The sequence below is a fragment of the Oncorhynchus mykiss genome, chromosome 9 (genome assembly GCF_057628025.1).
Source record: "Oncorhynchus mykiss isolate SJ-2025 chromosome 9, ASM5762802v1, whole genome shotgun sequence".
In the NCBI taxonomy this organism is placed as follows: Eukaryota; Metazoa; Chordata; class Actinopteri; order Salmoniformes; family Salmonidae; genus Oncorhynchus; species Oncorhynchus mykiss.
The window spans coordinates 60,242,590-60,262,113 of NC_143030.1; the positions used below are offsets into that span (position 1 = coordinate 60,242,590).

Below are 19,524 nucleotides of genomic sequence, written 5' to 3' on the forward strand. Positions count from 1 at the left end.
GTGCTCTGAATATCTGCCTCAATGGGTCCATGGAGGAAACCATGAATGACTTACTTGAAGTAGGAGAAGATGCAGAGTGAGATGATGAGGGATACCACAGACAATCCATGTCCCACAATGGCCAAGTAGTACAAGCTGAAAGCAAACTGGGCAAGAAGGGAATGAGGATACAAGAGGAAGCATTAATTCACTTCTTTAACTAAGTGGACACAATAGAGATGTTGACAACAACAATCACTAAATGGACTCTAATAAAAATAGTTTAGCCACTGTCAGAATTGATAAACTACTTGGCTTAGAAGTATACCATCAGTTTATCCTTGGTGTACATCTGACACTGGGTGTAATTGGACCAAATACGGTTGCTCTCAGGGTGACGAAACCACTGTCCATCCAAGTTGCACACTTTGGTCGCTTTCTCTGTTTGAATGGACACAGGGAGAATATGGATGTCACAAAACATTTCAGGTAGGGCATCATCAGTAAAGATCAAGTCAGTTGAATTGTGATTGAGTGAGATGTGTGGCTGACTGGCTGGCTCACCTGAGGGGTCAAAGTCCTGGAAGTAATCAGGGCAGAGCTGCATGGCCGTGCCAGGGGCAGAGTCACTCCAACATAGCCATCCATCCCATGTGCGGTTACAGAATGTGCCTGCAGGGGGCAAAGAGGGAGGAGCAGCTGTTTGCAGTGTATTATAGTAATGCAACCATTTCATGTTTTAAAAAGTTTAGGTTCATTGCATTAGTGAACTCTGAACTGTGTATTATATTATGAACATATACAGGTAGAGTGACATCTGGTATTAGTAATCAAAGAACAGTTCTAATAACCTAGGTATAAATCTTTCACACTCATTTTAAAATACTGTGTTGGGTCGTTTTCTAAGACAAACTGAAAACAACAGTCTATTATTTCCTGTGAATGTGACGCAAAAGCCAACAGAGAAACGAAAAACAGATGATTGATATAAAACATTGAACATTGTATCAATACTGTACATTAAAACAGCTGAGAGAAACAGCTACATATGCAAACACACATATCACTTTAAATACATTCCTAGTAAACAATACAAGGAAGTCTGTGTCCAGGTTGTTGCATGTAGGGAAACAGAGCGCAAAATAGCATTTCAAAGGCCGTTATTTACTGAGCTCCAGTAACGGGGGCAGCTTGGAGACAAAGAACACTTCCCTCCTTTCAGACCTGAGGGTAGTCACTTCCCTTCTCCCTATTTCTCTCCTGACCTGCACTACTCCTCCACTCTTATTATGATGAGTGTGTCTGTGGCTGCATGTCAGTGGCGGTCAGTGCCATTTATTTTGATTATTAGACTGTATTTAACCAAGAGAACCCATTGAGACCAGGGTCTCATTTCCAATGGTGCCCTGAGAACAACAGTGAGCAACAATTCAAGCATGATCACTACAAAATTACAGTTAAAACATGTCAAATAAACTACGTTTTGTTCAAAAGGACAGTAGAAGCAAATAAACTCAGCAAAAAAAGAAATGTCCCTTTTTCAGGGCCCTGTCTTTCAAAGATAATTCATAAAAAAACAAATAACTTCAGATCTTCATTGTAAAGGGTTTAAACAATTAATGAACATGCACCTGTGGAACGGTCGTTAAGACACTAACAGCTTACAGACGGTAGGCAATTAAGGTCACACTTATGAAAACGTAGGACACTAAAGAGGCCGTTCTACTGACTCTGAAAATCACAAAAAGAAAGATGCCCAGGGTCACTGCTCATCTGCGTGAACGTGCCTTAGGTATGCTGCAAGGGGGCATGAGGACTACAGATGTGGCCAGGGCAATAAATTGCAATGGCCGTACTGTGAGACGCCTAAGACAGCGCTACAGGGAGACCGGACGGAAAGCTGATCGTCCTCGCAGTGGCAGACCACGTGCAACAACACCTGCACAGGATCGGTACATCTGAACATCACACCTGCGGGACAGGTACAGGATGGCAACAACAACTGCCCGAGATACACCAGGAATGCACAATCCCGCCATCAGTGCTCAGACTGTCCGCGAGAGGCTGGACTGAGGGCTTGTGGGCCTGTTGTAGGTCCTGGCAGGTCCTGACCAGACATCACTGGCAACAACGTCGCCTATGGGCACAAACCCACCTTTGCTGGACCAGACAGGACTGGCAAAAAGTGCTCTTCACTGACGAGTCGCGGTTTTGTCTCACCAGGGGTGATGGTCGGATTCGCATTTATCGTCGATTAAATGAGCGCTACACCAAGGCCTGTATTCTGGAGCGGAATCGATTTGGAGGTAGAGGGTCCGTCATGGTCTGGGGCAGTGTGTCACAGCATCATCGGACTGAGCTTTATAGGCAATCTCAACGCTGTGCGTTACAGGGAAGACATCCTCCTCCCTCATGTGGTACCCTTCCTGCAGGCTCATCCTGACATGACCCTCCAGCATGACAATGCCACCAGCCATACTGCTCGTTCTGTGCATGATGTCCTGCAAGACAGGAATGTCAGTGTTCTGCCATGGCCAGCGAAGAGCCTGGATCTCAATCCCATTGAGCACGTCTGGGACCTGTTGGATCGGAGGGTGAGGGCTAGGGCCATTCCCCCCAGAAATGTGCGGGAACTTGCAGGTGCCTTGGTGGAAGAGAGGGGTAACACCTCACAGCAAGAACTGGCAAATCTGGTGCAGTCCATGGGAGGAGATGCACTGCAGTACTTAATGCAGCTGGTGGCCACACCAGATACTGACTGTTACTTTTGATTTTAACCCCCCCCCCCCCCCTTTGTTCAGGGACACATTATTCAATTTCTGTTAGTCACATGTCTCTGGAACTTGTTCAGTTTACGTCTCAGTTGTTGAATCTTATGTTCAAACAAATATTTACATGTTAAGTTTGCTGAAAATAAACACAGTTGACAGTGAGAGGACGTCTATTTTTTTGCTGAGTTTATATACAGTCAATCAAAACAAGTACAGATTTCATTGGTCGGATTTTTTTTAATCAGAGCCCTGAATTCACCTTTTGGGACCAAATAATTTAGTTTTAGAGTGACCTGTAGGTCATTCCAGGACAGAGACGCATAGTAACTGAAAGCTGTCTTCCCTAACTCAAAGGAGACACTGGAACCTTTAGTACCAACCAGTCTTGAGAGCGAGTTTTATAGTTACTAGATTTCCAATTTAGAAGTGAGGTAATAAGGGAGTTCCTGGAGAAGTGCTTTATATACGAATAATAACCAATGTTGGGGTCTTCTGTTAGTCAGAGACTCTGAGCCAACAGAAATATATAAGAGACATGATGCGTACGAAATTCTCACCAGTGATAAAACGCAAGGCTGAGTGGTAGACTGAATCCAGAGGTTTAACAGGCTGCCGGGTGCATGTAGATTGTGTCGCCATAGTCAATTATAGGGAGGAGTGTCTTTCTCCTATTTTCAAAAGTGAGACAGGATTTATTTCTATACTCGCAACTTTGTCAGCTTATCAATGTGTTTTTTAAAAGGCTGGCTTATCGTCAATCAAATACCTAGATAATTATAATGGGGGCCTAGCTCAATTTGGACTCCTTTTAATGTACATATATATGCAGGTCTTTAGGATACATTTTATGAGGCCTGGAGAAAAATATACTTTGTTTTATCAACATTTTAGCACTAATTTAAGATTGAATTTAATCAAAGCCAAGCTGAAAGTTGTGAATGGCCTGCTACACTGAGGGGACGGGAATAAGTTACTGTCATCCACAGAGATGTAAGCCCTAGTTGTTGTTGTGGGACAAACCAAAATGATGAATGTAAATGGGGAACAGTAAGGGCCTAGTACTGAGCCTTGTAGCACTCCTTTGGTTATGTTAAGAAAATTAGACTGAACTCCATCAGATATAAACCGACTTCTGTCGTGCAGGTCATTTTTTAACCAGCTGCATGTCTCTTGGTCCAGACCAACTTTGGATAGCAGGCATGATAAACTATATCGGATACTTTCGACAGATCAATAAAAAGGGCAGCGCGCAGTACTCTTTCCTGTCTGGTGTGTTTATGTAATTTAAGACTGGAGAAGCAGGGAGATGGTGCTGCGACCTGGCCTAAAGCCTGACTGGTGAGCATTCAGAATACATTTTCTAAAAAGGACCGCATTTGAGAATTTACCAAAAGTTCTAATATTGTCGCTAGACGTGAACGTTTTGAGGTCTGGCAATAATTATTAAGATCGCAGGGATCACCACCTTTGTGGAGCGGGAGAACAAAAAGGGCCAATTTCCACACTTTGGGAATAATACCCAAGAGAATAGCTAGATTAAAAACATGTCAAGGGCTCCAGAAACAGGCATTTTTATTTTACCTTCATTTAACTAGGCAAGTCAGTTAATTAAGAACAAATTCTTATTTTCAATGACAGCCTAGGAACAGTGGGTTAACTGCCTGTTCAGGGGCCAAACAACAGACTTGTCAGTTTGGGGATTTTGAACTTGCAACCTTCCGGTTGCTAGTCCAACCACTCTAACCACTAGGCTACCCTGCCACCCCAGGGCATGGGTCAAGCATGTCTGTCCCAGTGGATTTTATTTACATAAATAAAATAGGATTACTAGGAAAGTTCTGGATGCTAACGGATTACTTTCATACCATAACTGCTACACAGGGTTGGGAAGGGTTGCGTTCTTTATTTATTTAACAAGGCAAGTCAGTTAAGAACAAATTCTTGTTTACAATGACGGCCTACCAAAAGGCAAAAGACCTCCTGCGGGGAAGGGGACTGGGATTAAAAATAATTATAATAATTTCTAAATGTAATCCGTTAGTTACTAGATACCAGTCCAAAATTGTAATCAGTAACATAACTTTTGGATTACCCAAACTCAGTAATGTGATTACTCAGTTACTTTTAGATTGTTTTCTTTTAATGAATCTTAGGGGAAAGTAAAAAGGATCCATCAAACGCATTTAGTGCGTCATCACATTGGTCTCTCACTTCCGGTGGAACAAACTTAAACTTGTGCCTTTTTTCAATGCTGAATTGAATGTTATTGAGAGAACAAAGGTATCATAATGTACTTTTTCTTTTTTCGCTAACATCCTTTCTGAATTTAAAAGTAATCTAGGTTTTTCAAAAGTATCTGCAATCTGATTACAATATTTTTATGGGTTAAGTAACTGACTACAGTTAGTTTCTTTTTAATAACTGATGACATGCAATCAGTTACTCCCCAACCCTACCTCTACACAACCTACATCGTTGTCACCATATTAGCTAACATCATAGTCAACAGTGGAACTAACACGTTTGTACACATGGATTGGGTTGTAGGTTTACTATCACGCAGTACAGTGTACAGCAAGCAGTTCAGCAGTTACAACGTTGGGGCCCAGTGGCAATAAATTAATAAAAAATTGCCACTGCGTTGCAGTGTTGGATAGCCTTAGCCAGCTAGCTAACATTTTAATAGAATTCCTCTCTGTTAACGTCAGGTTGTTGAGTAGGCTAAATTTGCTGCATTAGCTAGCTAAGTAAGTGAAAGGTAAACTAAGAAGAACAAAACAATTTAACTAGCTCTCTGTTTGCTGCTTTTCCTTAATTTTTGAATAAAGGAATTTGTTCAAAACTGTTCAACTATTGTCTTTCTCTCTCTTTGAGTCAACTACTTACCACACATTATGCCCTACAGTGCTAGCTAGTTGCAGCTTATGCTTTCAGTACTGGAAGAATTATCTGATCTTTTGATTGGATGGACAACATGTCAGTTCATGCTGCAAGAGCTCTGATAGGTTGGAGGCCATCATCCGGAAGTAATCATAATTGCTGTGTAAGTCTATGGAAGGGGGTGAGAACAATGAGCCTACTAGGTTAAGTATTGAAGTCAATGTACCCAGATGAGGATGGAAGCTAGCTGTCCTCCAGCTACACCATGGTGCTACCCTACAGAGTGCTGTTGAGGCTACTGTAGACCTTCATTGCAAAACAGTGTGTTTTAATCAGCTATTTGGTGACTTGTGAATATATTTTTATTATAGTTTTTATTAGAGCCTCCACAGGTGCATGGTGTGTGGGGGTGCATGTGTATAGTGCCTCACCATCTTCATTGTGTGGTGGGTCATGGAGAATCTTTAGGTAGCACTCAAACTGAGCTGAGAGGATCTGGCTGCGGGTCACTGTGGTTGACACAGGGTTGATAGGCACCTCTTCTGATTCCAGCACATCTTCACAGTGGCACACCTATTGGATATGTTTAAGGGCCCCTTTTCAGTTTCTAATATGACAAAGACATCACACACACACACAGAGAGTAGTCGAGCTCTCTCACCTCAACTCCCAGGAGTAGCACCGGAAGCCATAGTGCTAGGATCCTCCACATGGTTCTATATGGGACAAAGAGAGGTGTTGCCAGTGAGCATCAGTGAACTATGGCGAGAGGAATCACAAGCATGGAAATAATATAGAGGAGTGAGTGGCTGTATTTCTAACGATATACTTCATGCGGTTTGGTTCACAGTGGGGATTAATTTGGGTGGGGATTTGGGTGGGGACAGTGGGGATTAATTGCAGCAACAGCTCTCTTTTGAATGGACCACTCAACAGTAATTGGCCATACTATGAGGAAACAACAAAAATACTTGTTTGTTCATGATTCTACTGTCTGTCTTTGCACTCGCTGAACACGCAGCGCAGTGTGTACAAATGTCTCAGAACAGGATGTCCACTCTCAATAGGAGGTCACAGCACCGCAGTCGTTCCACTCAGGGTCAGGGAACATGCATATTTACAATACCAAGCAGGATGTTTATTTGATTATGGTTGAAATTTGAAACTGGAAAAAACGTGAAGTATAACACTAGTGTCCCATCATGAAATCCAAATGTTAATTGACTAACCCAGTTTAAAGCACAGTAACCTTCCTGTTAAATTTAACAGGAACATTTAAGTATAGTGATTTTTTGTTGTTGTATGAGACATGAAAATTATGAGTGTAAAACATGAGCAAAGGGAGAGAAAGACAGGAGGAAAAGAGAGAGGATAGAATATGGAACACTGTGGAGCTTTGGGTGAAGACCAAGGACAATCCACAGAGGCTTATGGTTGGCCCAGAAATACAATACACTGGTGTAGTCTATACACTCTTTAAAAAAAGTGCTATCTAGAACCATAAAGGGTTCTTCGGCTGTCTCCATTGGAGAACCCTTTGAAGAACCATTTTTGATTGTACGTAGAACCCTTTTGGGTTCCATGTACAACCCTTTCTATAGGGAAAGCCAAATAACCCTTTTTTCTAAGTGTGTATATACAGTGCATTCGGAAACTATTCAGACTCCTCGACTTTCCACATTTTGTTACGTTACAGCCTTATTCTAAAATTGATTGTTTTTCATCAATCTAAACAAAATACCCCATAATGACAAAGCAAAAAAACAACCTTATTCAGACTATTTGATAGGAGATTCAAAATTGAGCTCAGGTGCATCCTGTTTCCATTGATCATCCTTGAGATATTTCTACAAATTGATTGGAGTTCACCTGTGGTAAATTCAATTGATTGGACATGATTTGGAAAGGCACACCATGTAAGGTCCCACAGTTGAGAGTGCATGTCAGAGCAAAAACCAAGCCATGAGGTCAAAGGATTTGTCCTAGAGCTCCGAGACAGGTTTGTGTCGAGGCACAGATTTGGGGAAGGGTACTAAACATTTTCTGCAGCATTGAAAGTCCCTAAGAACACAGTGGCCTCCATCATTCTTAATTGGAAGAAGTTTGTAACCACCAAGACTCTTCCTAGAGCTGGCCGCCCGGCCAAACTAAGCAATCGGGGGAGAAGGGCCTTGGTCAGGGAGGTGACCAAGAACCTGATGGTCACTCCAGAATTCCTCTGTGGAGATGGGAGAACTTTCAGAAGGACAACCATCTCTGCAGCACTCCACCAATCAGGCCTTGATGGTAGAGTGGCCGGATGGAAGCAAGTCCTCAATAAAAGGCACAACAGCCCATTTGGAGTTTGCCAAGGGGCACCAAAAGAACATGAGAAACAAGATTATCTGGTCTGATGAACCCAAGATTTAACTATTTGGCCTGAATGCCAAGCGTCACGTCTGGAGGAAATCTGGCACCATCCCTACAGTGAAGCATGGTGATGGCAGCATCATGCTGTGGGGATGTTTTTCAGCGGCAGATACTAGGAGACTAGTCAGGATCGACAGAAAGATGAAAAGAGCAAAGTACAGAGAGAGATCCTTAACGAAATCCTGATCCCGAGCGCTTAGGACCTCAGACTGGGGTCAAGGTTCACCTTCCAACAGGACAATGAGCACACAGCCAAGACAACGCAGGAGTGGCTTTGGGACAAGTCTCTGAATGTCCTTGAGTGGCCCAGCCAGTGCCCGGACATGAACCCGATCGAACATCCTCTGGAGAGACATGAAAATAGCTTTGCAGCGACGCTCCCAACCAACTTGAGGCTGTAAACGGCTGCCAAAAGGTACTTCAACAAAGTACTGAGTAAAGGGTCTAAATACTTATAAAGTTTTTTATTTGTAATACATTTGCAAAAAAAAACTCATTATGGTGTATTGTGTGTAGATTGGTGAGGGGGGAAAAAACTATTAAATCAATTTTAGAATAAGGCTGTAACGAAATAAAATGTGGAAAAAGTCAAAGGGTCTGAATACTTTCCGAATGCACTGTCGGGTCCTCTCTCTTCAACGGCTTGTCACCTGACCAAAGTCCCAAAGGGAGACACAGGGACATGGTGTCACACGTGTTCCATAGTGTTCTCATCCAAGACTATACAACACCCTTTCACAATCAAGCCACATTCCCAATCCCTTTACATCTGTAAAACTACTATTTGCGTCCTATGCCAAGGAAAACAAACTGTAATGAGAACTGCAATAACAGTCTGGTTGTTATCATAAACTGAGTAGTAATGAGCAGAATATTACATTCTGAGGACACCAATTAATCAGATGAGAGAGAGAGACTGCTAGGCCTGCGGGGAAGAATGTCCAACAGAAAATGTTTCCATGGAGGGACTATTTTCAGGTTGTTCTCCATCATCTAGGGTTGTGTTTCCATGGAGGGACATATTTTCCATGGAGGGACTATTTTCAGGTTGTTCTCCATCATCTAGGGTTGTGTTTCCATGGAGGGACCTAGATCAGTCTATCATGTGAGTGACACCCTTCACTTTCTCCTTTTATGAAGGATAAAGGTCATAAGCAAACATCATGATCACACAACCCTAGATGATGGAGAACAACCTGAAAATAGTCCCTCCAACTGCCCTTTTGATGCACTATAGCTCTAGCATAGTGGTCAGTAGATTTTCTGCCAACAACAGTTTTTTTCCAAGAGGAACCCTTTTGGGTCCCAGCTAGAAACCTTTCTACAGAGGGTTCTACATGTAACTCAAAAGGGTTCTCCTATGGGGATAGCCAAAGAACCCTTTTACGCATCCTGTGTAGCTCAGTTGGTAGAGCATGGTGTGTGCAACGCCAGGGTTCTGGGTTTGATTCCCACAGTGGACCAGTATGAAAAAGGGATGAAAATGGATGCACTCACTAAGTTGCTCTGGATAAGAGCATCTGCTAAATGACTAAAATGTAAATGTCAGTGAATTTTCTGCCAACTACAGTTTTAAGTACAAAATACAATGCTTAGTTGAGTAAATGGAGTTTAAAAAGTGTTAACACCACTGTAGTTTGTCTGTGAACAAAGCTGATATTGTGTCATTGAATATTAGTGTCTAACAAGTCCGGGATTTTTTTCCTTTTCAATTTCATTTGGCACCATGCTTTGCCACATTTAATTACCCCAATGAACAAGTATTGATTCCATCACAAGCAGTGTTTGCTATCAAAGCATTTGAATTCCTGTATACCAGACAAATAGGCCTAATTAGGCTATGAAAAATATCAAGACCAAGAAAGAAACTGCAAAAGAAAGCCTTAATCAAGCTGTTTCATTTGTTGCCAGAAACAAAGCCATGACTCATGAGCTACAACAGCTTTGGGTAGAGACCCATTTGTCTATTGTTATTATACTGTTCTATGTGTTTGTTGCTTTGATGTAGAGAATCATAAAACAAAAATATAGAGGCCATGCTGTGATTGTGAACACCCTTGACTTGTATAAGGACGAGAAAGACATTACCAGAGGCCACTGCCTCCTATCATTACCCTGACATGGAGGGGAAGAGTAGTCTGTTTGGATATGTGTCTGTGGCCAACACTAGTGGTCCCATACTCTGAGTCCTAATCTAGGTTCAACAGAACTTCAACTCAAAACAACATCCCTGGTCCAGCATCCTAGGTAATCAACATATTTAAAGATCAAATTGGTACTGATATTAATAGTTTTGATTTACACTATTTACATTGATTTATTCACTGGTTTGCACACTGACATATTTACAGGTATCACTATTTAAAAATTGTAATTACTGCTAGAAACTGTCCCTTGACAACCACTCAGGAGGCTCTTCATAAGCACTCAAATAATTCATTCATTCCAGTCCAAGTCTTTTAAGTCTGACTCACAGGAATGTATTCTGTTTTCAAAGCACTTTTACTTGTTTTGATTATCTTCTTGGGTTACATATAGCACGTGTGCACTTCCATAGATACATGAAAATGTCCATTTACACTTTCATAAATGTCTCCATGTACCATGGAGTGTATGGGTAGGTTCAGACAAGCCGTTCTCTTGTTCACTCTTCCTTACATTATTTTCTACCAAAGAGTCCTGCCACTGGAAAAATACAGATGTGGCTGCAGTGTGTCTTCCCACATGAAAAAATACTACAGTTTTCTATGGTAAAATGTAGTATACAATTCAACACACTGTAGAAATCAAATCAAATCAAACTGTAATGGTTGCATACACATATTTAGCAGATGTTATTGGGGGTGTAGCAATGCTTATAATGCTTGTAAAAACTAGTATCCCTCAATCATACTTACTATAGAATGTTGTAGTATACTATAGAATAATATACTAAATACTATATTAGCAAAAATACACACTATAGCAAATAAAAGTAATGTTTGTTCACTATAGTAAAAACTACAGTATTTAATTTGCATATACCCTGCCCATTCCCCTTCCTTTGTATTGCAATTTGTGCCACCCATTTGTGAGTAACCTAAACGCCAAGTGTTGAACATATATTGTGTTCCCTACAGGTTATAGTTCAGCGCTTCTGCACTGTTCGGACCCCAGTTTTACCTATCTACAAGTTATGGAAAATGTGTTATTTTCTCCAGTATGTTTCCTGAAGGAGAAAGCCTCCATTTATGTAAAATATAATAAAACAAAAACACTATAGTAAACACTGCAGTAACGTCCACAAAAACACTACAGTAAAAATTACAGTAAACTAGTCTGCAAAAACAATACAGTAAATACTACAGCCTGCAAATACACCACATTAATTATAAACAAGTATATTTACTACAGTATTTAGTTGAGTTAACTGTAAATACTACATTAAATACTACAGTATTTCAGTGTAGTGTTTTTGCAGACTAAAGTCCACAAAAACACTACGGGAAATATAGTTTTTATACAATAGTATTTTTTTAATGTGGGTCGCACCGTATATTGAACAACTTGAGTATTACCGACAGCAGCAAGAGGAGCTGTTTATATTGTGTTGGACTTTTACGAGGGAACTCAAAGTGGATGGAGGGGAAGCAACACGTTTCCCACGATTTCCATAGGACTCTAAAGTGGCTGACGCGTTTGTGAAATGGATTGCCATGTAAATGTCATTTTCAACCCAGGTCCTGAAACCTTTTTGTGTTATGATGTGCATAATCATCCCAAGGCTCAACTACCCCCATCATATGGCAAGAAGACCCCTTCTTTATGATTTGTCTAACCTGGCTGTCTTTGACCGGACAATACAATATCATCTTATGGTGTGATTCTAAAACCAAGGTCTCTCAGAAAAGCCTTTCTCGTGTTTTTTTGTCTCCACAAAGCACCATCCACCCTAACCCTAAGCTGTTTACCGTTTTATTTCACTTTCATCCAGTCAGTTTTATAAATTCCTCTGAGACATCAGACCTTAATGACGTCTGGGCTCTATATTTCCACCCACGCGTTAGAAGCATCTGTAACCCATTTGACTAGGAGAGATGCTAATCATGCATTCCATGTTTTTATGAAAAATATTTGGATTTCCCAGCTCCTTTTTGATGACCCCATGACCCCCGAGAGCAATGAATCTATTTCTGTCCTTTAGGGGTTACATTCTAATGGTGGCTCTCTGGTGCCAATTAGTTCTTTCTTGCCACATGACGTTGGTAGTTTTGGTATTTTATTAGGATCCCCATTAGCTGTTGCAAAAGCAGCACCTACTCTTCCTGGGTCCACACAAAACATAACATAATACAGAACATTAATAGACAAGAACAGCTCAAGGACAGAACTACATTAAAAAAAGGTTTAAAAGGCACATGTAGCCTACATATCAATACATACACACAAACTATCTAGGTAAAATAAGGGGAGAGGTGTTGTGCCGTGAGGTGTTGCTTCATCTGTTTTTTGAAACCAGGTTTGCTGTTTATTTGAGCAATATGAGATGGAACGGAGTTCTATGCAATAATGGTAAACCATTTGTTGAGCTTAGGGACGACCTCTACACAATTTCCCCCTCTCTTTTGCTAATTGTAGGTCAGGCAGTCATAGCTCACTGACTGTTACTCACTGGGGAGAGGCCTGTTTATTTGTATTTCAAAGGGGCTGCAGAGAGCCTCTCCAAATCCCAGGAAGGATAAAGTATGAGGAGGCCTCTCTTCCTTAGTTGTCCTGGCACTTCCGTCCCCCTCTCCCAACAGCCACGGGTTAAAAATATGCCATTGTTACACCTACACAAAGGCAGAGGGTTTTAGAAGGAAGAAAATTTGAACTTTCAACATTGGTTGTTGGTGTCAGTAATATATTTTTTTTACATTTAACTGCCTGAAAATGATTCCCGAAATGTTTTATTATAACTAAAACAGTTCTGTCAATTAAAATGTATTCGTCATATTCAGCGAATACAACGGATATAGACATTACCGTAAAATGCTTGCTTACGAGCCCTCACCAATGATGCAGAGTAAAAAAATATTTTCAGCTTCTAGGAATTGTATACATAGTCTTGCGACCATGGGGTGTGCCTTATCACACTGAAACATGAGGTGATGGCGGCAGATGAAAGGCACGACAATGGGCCTCAGGATCTCATCACGGCATCTCTGTGCATTCAAATTGACATCAATAAAATGCAATTGTGTTCGTTGTCCATAGCTTATGCCTGCCCATACCATAATCCCACCGCCACTCTGTTCACAATGTTGACATCAGCAAACTTCTCGCCCACACGACGCCATCTGCCCGGTACAGTTCATCGGGATTCATCCATGAAGAGCACACTTCTCCAGCGTGCCAGTGGCCAACTAAGGTGAGAATTTGCACACTGAAGTCTGTTACTACACCAAACTGCAGTCAGGTCTAGACCCTGGTGGGGATGACGAGCACGCAGATGAGCTTCCCTGAGACAGTCTGTGCAGACATTTTTCAGTTGTGCAAACCGAGTTTCATCAGCTGTCCAGGTGGCTGGTCTCAGACGTTCCCGCAGGTGAAGAAGCCAGATGTGTAACCACGCCAGCCCAGAACCTCCACATGGTCTGCGGTTGTGAGGCAAGTTGGACGTACTACCAAATTTTCTAAGACGACTTTAAGAGATTTTTGTTCAGTGTACATCTGGATAGATGGTACTTAAACACATCCGGTATACTGTACATTATATATAGTGTTTGCAGTCATAAATATTATAGATCAAGGGCTTTAAAACCCACCCCTGAGCTGCTCTCAGCCCATCCCACCTACAGTATCTCCGTAAACCACCCCCTTATATGTGCCATATATTTTTCCAACTGTGCTGGGATAATTCACATACATTCTGAACCTTTCTAATCACATAGTATCTACAGATTGTAAGTTAAAGATGTATTTTTTTACATAAATTATTATATTGTTGATTGACAATGGCTTTCCAAATCTCCCAACAGTGTTATTTGCAGGGCTAGTTTTAGGTAAATGTGATTTTTCAGACACTCCTGAACCTGTGATCAGAAATAAGCTACACAGGGGTAATACCAGAATAAGTGATCTAATGATTGTTTCTTCTCAGCAAAATCTGCCGAGATGAGATGGTTTTACACAACATTCTATTGGTGGCAAGAATAATAATAATTTTAATTGAAAAACTTTAAGTTTGGAATAAAGCGTTGTTTTGTGTATCAGTTCATAAACCATGTGCCATGGAACATCCAAAATCTTTTCCCAGTTATTTTGCAACCTGTATTGCGCCGCCGCTGTCGACATTTGTCCTCAGATGAAACTGGTATATGCGTTTATTTTATGGCCCCCTAAAATTGCTAATTTTGGTATTTGAATTAATAAAAGGCAGACACACAAGAACCTTCTCCCCCTTCCACCTGCCTCCTTCATTTGTGCAGTAACGTTGCAATCAGTTGGTTAATGCTGCAATCAGTTGGTTAATGCTGCAATCAGTTGGTTGTAATTTTGATAGATCAAACATTTCCATATTTTTGTTCACTGCACTTGTGACATAACTCCACCATTCCTAATATCATGAACAAAGATTTTTTTTTTTAATAAAGATTTTTGAATTTTGTTAATCAATCAGTATATTTGTGTTTAACCATAATATTTATTCTGTCTTTTCTGGGGGATAACTGGAATTGCAACCAGCTTTGTATGGCTTGTTTGAGTATAACCTTTGTATTACTTTAGCTTTTAGTGAGAGGTTTAATGCTTTAATGTGTAATCATTTTAGACACAAACTCTTATTCATTATATAAATAGGCATATTTAATTTTGTCTGTCTTACCCTTCCAAATAAAATTATTTTTTGCTCATATAATTTGAAAAACTATTCGTCTGGAGTAAGCGTGCCATAAGTCATTATGTGAACTGTGATATGACTAGAGTTATATCAGTGTGATTTCCGTAAATGGAGAGGTATGGCACTCTCCCTGGTTGCAAGATCCTGTTCATTTTTGCTAACTTTCATAGTTAACATTTAGATGGCCAAAACAAAGATACGAAGACAATGGGCAACCTTGTTGAACTCCTTGACAGTTCAATGCATTGAGAAGTAACCATTATTTACTATTTTTATTTTGCCTTCAGAAAGTACTCGCACATCTTGACCTTTTCCACATTTTGCTGTGTTACAGCCTGAATTTAAAATTGATTAAACATTGATATGTCACTTGTCTACACACAATACCCCATAATGTCAAAGTGGAATTATGTTTTATATATATATATATATATATATATATATATATATATATATATATATTTTTTTTTTTATTATTTATTTTTATTCTTTATTATAAATGAAAAGCTGAAATGTATTGAGTCAATTAGTATTAAACCCCTTTGTTATGGCAAACCTAAATAAGTTCAGGAGTAACAATTAGCTTAACAAGTGACATAAATTGCATGGACTCACTCTGTGTGCAATAAAGTGTTTAACATGATTTTTGAATGACTACCTAGTCTCTGTACCCCACACATACAGATAATTGTAAGGTCCCTCAGTCGAACAGTGAATTTCAAACAGATTCAATCAAAGACCAGGGAGGCTTTCCAATGCTTTGCAAAGAAGGGCAGCTATTGGTACAGTGCATTCGGAAAGTATTCAGACCCCTTGACTTTTTCCACATTGTTACGTTACAGCCTTCTTCTAAAATGGATTAAAATGTTTTTCTCCCCTCATCAATTTCATAATGGCAAAGCAAAAACAGGTTTTTGAAATGTTTGCTAATTTATAAAAAATAAAAAACAGAAACATTACATTTACGTAAGTATTCTGGGGTGGCAGGGTAGCCTAGTGGTTAGAGTGTTGGACTAGTAACCGAAAGGTTGCAAGTTCATATCCCCAAGGTACAAATCTGTCATGAACAGGCAGTTAACCCACTGTTAGGCCATCATTGAAAATAAGAATTTGTTCTTAACTGACTTGCCTAGTTAAATAAATTCAGAACTTTTGCTATGAGACTCGAAATTGAGCTCAAGTGCATCCTATTTCCATTGATCATCATTGAGATGTTTCTACAACTTGATTGGAGTCCACCTTTTTGTAAAATAAATTGTCTATATGAGGTCCCACAGTTGACAGTGCATGTCAGAGCAAAAACCAAGCCATGAGGTTGAATTCCTTGTTTGGACAGTTTGCACATTCAGATCAAGACAATTGATCATTTAATACCATCACCACTTTTGAGTTTCTTTGCCCATGACAGAACTATATTGCTCTCTCCCAGTCCTTTCCCCACACAACCTCATCTGTAATTGTAAAGTGAGTTTACCTGGCTAAAAGATAAGTAATATCTATTGTTTACAGGAAAGACCCATCGTCTTTTTGTATAATCTGCTAAACCACTACAATTATAACTAGCTATACTCATAATGAGATACAAGTTTCAATTATACATGCCTGTAAACTTACTAACGAAATATACCATGATGATCAAGCTGCTAGACACCCTGAATGTATCATACTTACCAATACTACAAGAATCAATACATGACCTCTATCCATGTAGCTGTACTAAAATGTATGCACTGCTAAACATACTGTAGCTGCAACTGACTCCAAGTGGACCTCCAGCTGTCTTCCAATATCCTCCCTGTGAAAGTCTCCCCAATCCCAGATTGTCCCTGATACTATCATACCACCTCTGTACCCATAACACACGTTTAGTGTCTTAATGCACACCTTCAACCACCGATTGGCATGGCCAAAGTAAAGAATTGGTACTGCCCCATGAAACCTGTTTCAATGCTACCACCCCTCAAGCGCCCAGCCAAAACCCTGTAAGCCTATGGCATGACCATGAGAAGTGCATCCTCTTTTGGAATTAATGGAAAAAGAAAAAAGGACAGCGAGAAAGAACAATAACTGCAATAGCACTGAGGACAATAAGACCTTAAGATACCGAGATAACGGCAAAGTGTGGAACATAATACTAATGATAACTAATTATTTCATCTTCCCAATATTATACCAATATTCACTTGTGAGCTTTACCTTAACAGCATTGTATGCTGCATTTGAGGTAGATTCTGTATGTACATGAAGGCAGGGTAAAGTCACTAGGTGTCAGGATAGATAAGAGTTGTGTGTGTGTGTGTGTGTGTGTGTGTGTTTGTCTTGTGTCTGTAAGCATGTGTGTGCATATGTACTGTATGTGAATTTGTGTTGGTTTTGTGTGAGAGTGGCAGTGTAGTGTGTGTGGAGTGAGTGTGTATACAATTAGTGTACAAAACATTGAGAACACCTTCCTAATATTGAGTTCCACCCACCCTTTTGCCCCAAGAACAGCCTCAATTCATCAGGACATGGACGCTACAAGGTGTCCAAAGCGATGCTGGCCCATGTTGACTCCAATGCTTCCCACAGTTGTGTCAAGTTGGCTGCATGTCCTTTGGTGGACCATTCTTGCTACACATGGGAATCTGTTTAGTGTGGAAAGCCCAGCAGTGTGGCAGTTCTTGACACAAACCAGTCCGCCTGGCACCTACTGCCATACCCCGTTTAAAGAAACTTACATTTTTTGTCTTGCCCATTCACCCTCTGAAAGGCACACATACACAATCCAGGTCTCAATTGTCTCAAGGCTTAAAAATCTGTATTTAACCTGTCTCCTCACCTTCATTTACACTGATTGAAATGTATTTAACAAGTGACATCAATAAGGGATTATAGCTTTCACCTGAATACCCCTGGTCAGTCTGTCATGGAAAGAGTAGGTGTTCTTAATGTTTTCTACACTCAGTGTATATAGTCTTGTGATTGTGCATAGTCAGTGCAAGATAGGGTCAGTGCATACTGTACATAATGTGTAAACCTACCTCAACTACTGTATGGACCACAGTGCAAAGTCTAATCTGACAAATGGTAGAGTATTTCATGGAAAAGATTCTTTACTTTTACTGACTGATTCCATAAATCACTGTTTTGTTTTCTAGGGATTTTCAAAAAGCTGTCTATTTGTGAGTGATTATGGACTTGCTTATTTTCCCATAGCTGGATCCAAAAATAGTTTTCCAAGCTTGGAGCCATGCCACAATTTTTCCTGGAGGCAAAGAGCGATAGAGAGAAAGAAAGACAGCACAGACTGTCCAGAACAGCACCTCAACACACTGTCCCAACTCCCATAACTTATCACTGTGATGCCAGTAGGACTGGGAGGATGCCCCCCCAACTACCAGTTTATATGCCATCCAGTTTCTCAAAATAGAAAAAGAATACATAGGTAACATGATACCCTGGCCCCCATTTCCTTTCACTACCCCAAAAAAGCAGAGGTTAGTTAGGTACAGTGTCTTGGCATGATTGCAAAAGGGTTTTGGACTAAAGTACAAGGCACACAAAACCTATTTATACCACTCAACAGCTGCCTGGCAGGTCCAGCATGTTCTGGGGCAAAGACATGTTGGGGGGCGGGGACTTCTGAACAGCACCATTAAAAGCAATAGTTCACCCAAATAAAAAAATGACACATTGGTTTCCTTAACCTGTAAGCAGTCTATAGACAAGACATGACCACAATCATGCTTTGGTTTAGTTTCCAGTGGTGGAAAAAGTACCCAATTGTCATAGTTGAATAATAGTAAAGATTAGTAAAAGTAAAAGTGAAAGTCACAGAGTAAAATAATACTTAAGTCTAAAAGTATTTGGTTTTAAATATAATTAAAAGGAAAGATCCACCCACACACTATATTTTGGTATTTGTTTCATTAGTCCATTGTTGATATAGTCCCAAAAGGTTTTGAATATAAGCAATCAAGTTTAAGATATAACTTTCAAAATACATAAATACAGCTGGTATGAATGCATCATATTGTCTGTATTTATGCTTTTGAAAGTTATACATCTTGAAAAATGGATTGCTTACATGCACATTTTTTAAATAAAATATACTTAAGTAAATGTTATAAATCATTTCAAATGTATTATATTAAGCAAACAAGACAGCACAATTTCTTGTTTAACATTTCTCAGATAGCCAGGGCCACATTCCAACACTCAGACATCATCTACAAATGAAGCATTTGTGTTTAGTGAGTCTTCCAAATCAGAGGCACTAGGGATGACCACGTGAATTGGACCATTTTCTTGTCCTGCTAAGCAATCGAAATGTGAAGAATACTTTTGGGTGTCAGAGAAAATGTACAAGAGTAAAAAATACTTATTTTCTTTATGAATGTAATGGACTAAAAGTAGAAGTAATCAAAAATATAAATAGTAAAGTAGAGATAACAAAAAAAAACGACTTAAGTAGTACTTCAAAGTATTTCCCTGGTCTGTTTCCACATGCTAACATTTTAGCATTTGTGGCACAAGCCCCAAGTCATGGTAATTTTTCACACATCATGTTCAAACCATCCTAAAGTATCTAAAATTGATTTGTGAAGCTCAACAAAGTCACTTGTAGATGTTTTAAACATGATGCAC

At 40.0% G+C, this 19,524-nt stretch overlaps 1 protein-coding gene across 2 annotated transcripts in view; it reads right to left on the reverse strand.

The window, feature by feature from the left end:
• Nucleotides 1–19,524, reverse strand: part of LOC110532403 (calcitonin gene-related peptide type 1 receptor) — a 28,610-nt gene that overhangs the window by 7,833 nt on the left and 1,253 nt on the right. Inside the window, exons 2-6 of one of the 2 annotated variants that reach the window (XM_021616280.3) lie at nucleotides 6,292–6,346; nucleotides 6,062–6,203; nucleotides 544–651; nucleotides 308–420; nucleotides 55–146 (exon numbers count right to left, since the gene is read on the reverse strand). In XM_021616280.3, coding sequence (XP_021471955.3) covers nucleotides 55–146; nucleotides 308–420; nucleotides 544–651; nucleotides 6,062–6,203; nucleotides 6,292–6,342 — 506 coding nt within the window. In that variant the 5' untranslated portion in view covers nucleotides 6,343–6,346. Of the gene's footprint in view, nucleotides 1–54; nucleotides 147–307; nucleotides 421–543; nucleotides 652–5,636; nucleotides 5,678–6,061; nucleotides 6,204–6,291; nucleotides 6,347–19,524 lie in introns of those variants that run through there. The other variant, XM_090184784.1, reaches the window with a different exon arrangement.